Genomic DNA, 6,658 nt, shown 5'->3' with positions numbered 1-6,658 from the left:
GCTGGATAGAACAGGTGTAATTTACGCAGCTCATTTACACACTTTTCCTGAAGATAGAAGAGTTTGTTGAATCTGACGTGACATGTTCGTACGAATAAAAGTAAGAGAAATTTAGGATAAGAATACGAACATGTTCTTGCGTGAGGCCCATTCTTTCTATAATTTCATTTAGTTTTAGTAAGTTTGGAAAAAAAAAGGCTATACAGTTTTTATTAGTTATCGTTTTTTTTTCTTTTTATTACAGTTTTTATTTATTTCAGTTGACTAAAATGTCTTTTTCAGTTTCAGTTTTTGTTATTTAGTTAGTTTTAGTTAACTACAATAAACCTGGTGCTCTGGTAGGTTTTCAAAGAGGACAAGTATCTGAAGGAGGCTGCAGAATGTGCTGAGGTCATCTGGCAGCGAGGCCTGCTCAGAAAAGGCTACGGTATCTGCCACGGCACCGCCGGCAACGGCTACGCCTTTTTATCTCTTTACAAGCTCACCCAGGAGAAGAAGCACCTGTATCGAGCATGCAAGGTAGGACAAACGTTTAGTTAGCAGAAAATACACTCAAGGGTCCAAATAAAAGAGCAGTAACGGAAGCTTTGATGGTTAATCTAAGAATTTCTTCTTTTTACTGTCTAGTTTGCCGAGTGGTGTTTGGACTACGGGGCTCACGGTTGTCGCATCCCTGACAGACCGTACTCTCTGTTTGAAGGTACCAGACCTTCATCTACACTCGTCTCAGGGCTTTATCAACAGACGGCTCTGACTGCTCCACACATTAATATTTGATGAAGTTATGACTCAGTTAGGAGGAACAAAAGGTTTTATTTCAGTTTTTACATAAAACCAGGATTTAAAAAAATGAATATAATTTTACTGATGCTCTCCACACTTCTCTGCTCCACATGGAGCACCAGGGCAGCCTGCCGGTCAGTAACCACAGAAATTCCTCAACAATAATTTACTGGCCCAGCTCCAGATCAGGTCTTTTGACGAAGAAAGTACAAAAAGAGACAAAAAAAAAGTTTAATTCCTGTGCGTATGTCTCACAAATCCTTTTCTTATATAGATATCTAATTAGCACAGCAATGAGGAAATTAGTGTTTCGTAGATTATTTCTTGTTAGAAAGTCTGTTAAGTTCCCTTTTTAAATGGTGCCACATTTGTAAGGATCATGCTTTTGTGGAATGAGCAGTAGAGCTGAGTGTGTGGGTTGTGCTCATGAAACATTTGCTAAATCTTCAATATATACATTTATAAATTGTCAATTTTCTTCTTCGGGATCTAAAATAGAATGAAACCTTCAGGCTTGAGATGTCTGTGGCAGAACATGAAGGCGTTCATCTTCTGCTCAACTCAAACAACCACACAGACAGGATGATTAATTCTTCACAAACAGTGATTTATTAGCTGTTCAGACACGTGTTCAGTGTGTTGGTGACCAGCAGCAGCAGCGTTGTGTTAATGGGGACACGTTTCTTTCCTCTCAGGGATGGCGGGCACCATTCACTACCTGTCAGAAATGGAACAGCCTGAAGCTTCCTGCTTCCCTGCCTTTGAGCTTTGACCTGCCAGTGATGGGGCTGAGGATGATGAGGCAGACRAAGAGGACAACTTGTGAGCTGGGGGTTCTGGACTGTATTTATTTGATCTGTCAGCTTTGGTCTGACTGAATGTTGTTAAAACCAGCAGGATGTTGAACAGGACCAAGACCGAGCAGCGTTAACTGTGTGTGTGTGTGTGTGTTTACTACCTGGTGGGGACTATATTTGACCATTATCTCGGTACACACAGCCTGGTGAGGACCCACTGTCCCTAAGGGGGACAAAAGCCCGGTCCCCATTGAGGGAAATACTGTTAGTGGGTCAGGGCTTAGGTTTAAGATTAAGGTGTGAATTGAGTTTAGGTTAGGTTTAGGGTAAGGGGTCAGGGTTAGGCTGTAGAAATGACCAGTAAATGAATGAAAGTCAGTTCAAAGTCCCAGTGAGGATAGAAGAACAAACGTGTGTATGTGTGGATGGGTTTTTCCTACAACATGGGGAAAATTTTCCCAAAAAAGCAGCCTCGTGGGGACCGAAATGCATCGGTTCCAAATGCAAATTATGAGCGGGGGAGTTAGGAACAAGGTTTAGGTTAGGTTTAGTGTCAGGTTGGTACCTGTGAGGTTAATTTTAGGGTAAATGGTCAGGGTTGGGCAATAAAATTTCCAAAAAAGTGAATGGAAGTCAATGGAAAGTCCCCATAAGGATAGAGAGACATAGGTGTGTGTGTTTGTGTGTGTGGATGCCTCTGCATGCTTCCTGTTGGTGTTTCTGTGCAGTTTCCTCCTGTGTTCAAGTCTTTCAGCTCTTCGTGTGTTTGTCATGTTGAAGGAGAATMTTTGGTCCTCTTTAATTTATTCCTGCTGACAGTTTTCTGTGTGGACCCACCCCTTTTCCATGGCAACAGTGTTAAAGGAGCCCCCTTCTTTTTCTGCAGACCTAACAATAAATTTATGTCCAACCTGTCACTGTTGTCCTTCAGCCCACTGTTGGCTATAAACGCTGTGACAGTCCTGTCAGAATTAAACTCTCCTCGGTACACGTTTCTRTGGTCAGGATGAGTTGTTTTCTGTTGGAGTCCCAACGATCCGGTCCCTGTTGAGGATCCCGACAGCACCAGAATGCTCCTGAGGTGCCTGGTTCTCTCACAGAGACTTTCCTGACGAACGTCGCTGCATGAAGATGTTCCTGATGTGTCCTCTGATCACTCCGGACGTGTTCCAGCTCTCGTCACGTCTCCGACTCGTTTTCAGTGTGAACTTGTGTCTGTTCTTCCTCTGTGACGTCCTGWGCGGGAAAGTTTTTATTGTTTTTGCCAAACGACTTTGTTTTTGTTTACAAGGTGACAATGTTCATGTGAGGTTTGATGCCGTTGCAAATAAAGATGAATTCAGCTCCTGTTCTGGTTATTTTCTCCCTCGTATATACGTATTTAAATACTAAACCACTTGTAGTTGAATTACCAAAGGTGAATGTTGGTGCTAGGTCTGAACGGGAGGACCTGAGTCCAGTTCTACAGAATGTAGTGGCACCGAAGAACCTGAAAACAGCTGACTCAACACAAATAATTTGACTCAAAGTTCCTGAAGTAATTTTTAAGGTGCTTGAAACTTTGTGGRCGTAGTAGTTAGCAAAGTACGTGCGGAACACAATCACTTATTACCAAACCAAAATTTAGCTCAATGTTTGCAAAGTAGGTTATATTTGAATCATTTTTTTTATTTGCCACRGTAACTGTGTCCATCTTTAATTGTACGAGAAGTTAAGCTGTGGTTGAATTTCACAAGATGTAAGAGTTAGTGCAGGGGTCTGCAACCTTTACAATCTAAAGAGACATTTTCTCCCTTTAGCTCACTAAACATGTCCAGAGCCACAATACATGCTACAACTGTGGTTATCAACTGGTGGCCCGGGGGCCGCTTTCAGTTCATTGAAGGGGGGATTTTTTTTGGCCAGTCAGGATTACATTATGAAACAAATTATATGGTGAACATTTATTATTTTTACACTTTATGATAAAAGAAAAATCCATATTCATGTAAAGAATAAAATACGTAGTTTATGCAGTAAAACACTAAACTATGCAGGCAGACTGTGGGAACATGCCCCTATGCAGTGCAGTCCTTTCATAGAGCCACCTGTGTCTCTGTGCTGTCTCTTTCCATTGACTATCTTTAAGTTTTGCTGAAACTATWGTAAAGATGGCCGTAATTTACCAGCTTCTTTGCATAAACATGCCCACAAAGGTCTAACCAATCACAGAAGACTTGGCGCATACCGTGCAACACCACAATTAGTTTCAGGTTGCATGTTGCAAACAAATTGAAATCAAAGGCTTTGCTTTGTGAAATTAGCAGAGTCGATAGTTCACGATCTACTTCGGTGTCAGAATGAACCTTTATTTCTCTAAACTAGGGTGGTGAAGGAACTATTTACATCAGGTAAGATATTAACTGTCCAGCACTTTTCCACAGAGCTTCTTTACAGTACAAGCTGTCGACCCCCACCTCAAAAAATAAAGAATCCTTCTGGGACACCAGTCAGTGCTGTGCTACGCTGTGTAAGAACAATAATCATCGATCACATGTTGAAAACAAATGCTGCAGATCCTCTGAGTCATCGGTGCTTTAATGAGCACCTGCAGATGCATGGGTCCTTTAGAATGTCTTTGTGCTTATTACCTTATTACCAGCTGCTCCCGTTGACCTGCAGACACCTGACGGCTCATTAACCGGCCCACGTCAGACCCTCTTGTGTGTGTGAGTCACGTCTCTGTTACAGTAATGCATCGCTTCTTACATCCACAGTTTTATTTTTATAAATAACCAACAGGCACTCCTTCGTCAACTCCCTCCCACCTCCTTGGTTTCCTGCAGGACGTTACTTCTTCTCGCTGTTCTGAAATATCTGTTCGTACGGCGGCGGCGGGTGGTTGCAGTAGGACGGAGGTGGTGGATAGGAGCCCATCATCATGTGGGCGGAGCCAGGGTGCGCCACCATGACCCCGGGGTCGCCTCCTGTCATCCCGTATGAGGTCTGCAGACTCCCCGGCTGCTGGGAAACTGCAACCGTGACAGGAAGAAGAGACTGTTAGGGTTTGTTCAAAGATTTCTAACTCACCTCTGAAAAATGGTTTATAGTCAGTTAAACTTTAGAAAGAAACCTTTTTTTACAAAAATTTACATTGAATCAAATTAAAATAGAACAAAGTCTAAAAACAAAGCAGATAAAAAACATACAAGATCATTTAAAAATTAAGTTTTAAACAATGATTTAAGTGTCAAACTACAGTAAACTATAAAATACCTGATGAACCACTGGACAGATTTGAGTGAAGCTCCAGGTAATTATTAGAAATATAACTGATGAACTTCTGGAGGTAATCCAGTTCCAGATGGCTGCTGCTTATCAATCGTAGCAAACGCAAACATTGCTGCAACTCAGTCAACTTTACAGATTTGGAGCCAGGGTCAGAGTGCGAAAACTTTTCAGCCCAGTTTAATAACCAAGACCGGCCCAATTTTTTGCATATAAAAAATTAGGCAAAGATGTAACACTGGCAAGTAATATTTTTGTTTTGCAATGTGGTAAATAATTATAAATAATGAGGAATAATTATTTAAAAACACATAACTGTATGTTTATGTAAACAAAGGTCCAATTGAACAGTTTAACATTTGAGTAAACAAAAAGCTATAACAACTTATACAAGAATCTACAGCAGGAGTGTCAAACTCAGCTACACAGGAGGGCAAAAATTCAAAACTTGGTCCAAACTGAGGGCACCGCGAGCTGCGGCTGTAACAGCATCTCTTGCTTTTTTAAGTATTGTTGAACTCTAGGGAGTTTTACAGATGAATGCACGCTGAGAGGCGTTATCATAGCTTTTAGCTTCACGATTTTGAGTGTTATTTTTAGCACACGGGCGACGTCAGCTCTGAGAAAATGAACGAGGTTTAACCTGGCGGCCCGCCACCCTTCCTCCAGTTGTGCCTTTCTTTTCTTTAACCTGACGTTTTCAGCCCCAGCTGGTCTCTTCCTGTTAATTTTTACTCAATAATGAGCAGTTTGACCCGGCCACTTCTCCTAACCCGTGCAGACCGGCCCATTAATGATGCGGCCCAGCGGGAATCGTCCCGATTCTCCCGATTACCCACTCCACCCTTACTTGGAGCTTTGAAGTGGTAGAAGCTGAGAGTCCATCCTGACAACAACTTTTTTTAAAAAATTAACTAAAACACCCACAGCTCTGTTAAATCTCAATAAAATCTATGTCTCAAACTCTGGCATGACAGTCGGCAGGTGGAATGTATTTTTTAAAGGAAATGTTAAAACACCAGGCTTTAGTTAGAAGCAGTTTTCAGCAGGTAGCTGTGAGGACAGAGTTACCTGGTGTGGTGATGGTGTGTCTGGTGAAGGAGACGTTAAAGGCCGGCTCGTCTCTCAGAGGGTACGGGTACATCCTCCTGCGGATGAAGAAGCCAGCGCCGCAGCAGAACAGCACCGCCATCATGAGCAGCACCCTAAGACCCAAACACAGCGCCGGGTTACACCTCCCACTCTCATCAGGACCGCTTCAGTCACGCAAACACCAGCTTTCYGTCACCRCTCTGAATTCAAACTGTGAAAGATGCTTCAGCTCCACAGAGCGCCGGCTCTCGCTGTCTGTGAGGAAACCTTTCAGTTGTTGGAGATCTGTCTGCACTGTCCTGACGCCAAAGTTTACAGCACACACTTCACCTTCCGGTCTTCAACGGTCAAATTCGTTGCTCAAAATACTAAAATTAAAACATCAGTATTGGATCAGTAACGCTGATACCAGCCTGAGTTTAATATATATATAAATCTTAAAGCAGACGAAGGTTCTGTTTATTAAAACTATAAAATGATGACTTTTGTAAACGAGACCAATCATTTCCCACCATATTGTGTCCAGCCCTCACAGCTGCATCACGTTTATAGATCAGTGTTGTAAAAAGTACCTCAAAGCGATACTTCAGTAAAAGCACAAGTATTTTACCTTAAAATTACTTTGATGTAAGTTAGTCTTCTCTAAGAATATTACTTGAGTAAAAGCCTTAAAGTATTTGTCATTTACTCTATGTAAGTATCAAAACTAAATTTTAGAT

General features: G+C 41.9%; 2 protein-coding genes across 4 annotated transcripts in view; one reads left to right on the top strand and one right to left on the bottom strand.

Annotated features, from left to right (window-relative positions):
* Window positions 1–1,711, top strand: part of lancl2 (LanC lantibiotic synthetase component C-like 2 (bacterial)) — a 10,609-nt gene extending 8,898 nt beyond the window's left edge. For all 3 annotated transcript variants that reach the window (XM_014010459.1, XM_014010460.1, XM_014010461.1), the window contains 3 exons: window positions 343–519; window positions 628–700; window positions 1,479–1,711. In XM_014010459.1, the coding sequence (XP_013865913.1) occupies window positions 343–519; window positions 628–700; window positions 1,479–1,555 (327 nt within the window). In that variant the 3' untranslated portion in view covers window positions 1,556–1,711. The remainder of the gene's footprint in view (window positions 1–342; window positions 520–627; window positions 701–1,478) is intronic.
* Window positions 1,712–3,902: 2,191 nt separating this feature from the next.
* Window positions 3,903–6,658, bottom strand: part of vopp1b (VOPP1 WW domain binding protein b) — a 6,440-nt gene continuing 3,684 nt past the window's right edge. The window contains exons 4-5 of the mRNA XM_014010467.1: window positions 5,919–6,052; window positions 3,903–4,591 (exon numbers count right to left, since the gene is read on the bottom strand). Of these exons, the coding sequence (XP_013865921.1) occupies window positions 4,410–4,591; window positions 5,919–6,052 (316 nt within the window). The 3' untranslated portion in view covers window positions 3,903–4,409. The remainder of the gene's footprint in view (window positions 4,592–5,918; window positions 6,053–6,658) is intronic.

The sequence above is a fragment of the Austrofundulus limnaeus genome, unplaced genomic scaffold (assembly GCF_001266775.1).
Source record: "Austrofundulus limnaeus strain Quisiro unplaced genomic scaffold, Austrofundulus_limnaeus-1.0 Scaffold69, whole genome shotgun sequence".
NCBI lineage: Eukaryota > Metazoa > Chordata > Actinopteri > Cyprinodontiformes > Rivulidae > Austrofundulus > Austrofundulus limnaeus.
Note: the sequence above shows the minus strand (reverse complement) of the source record. Positions and strands in the feature narration are given on the sequence as shown.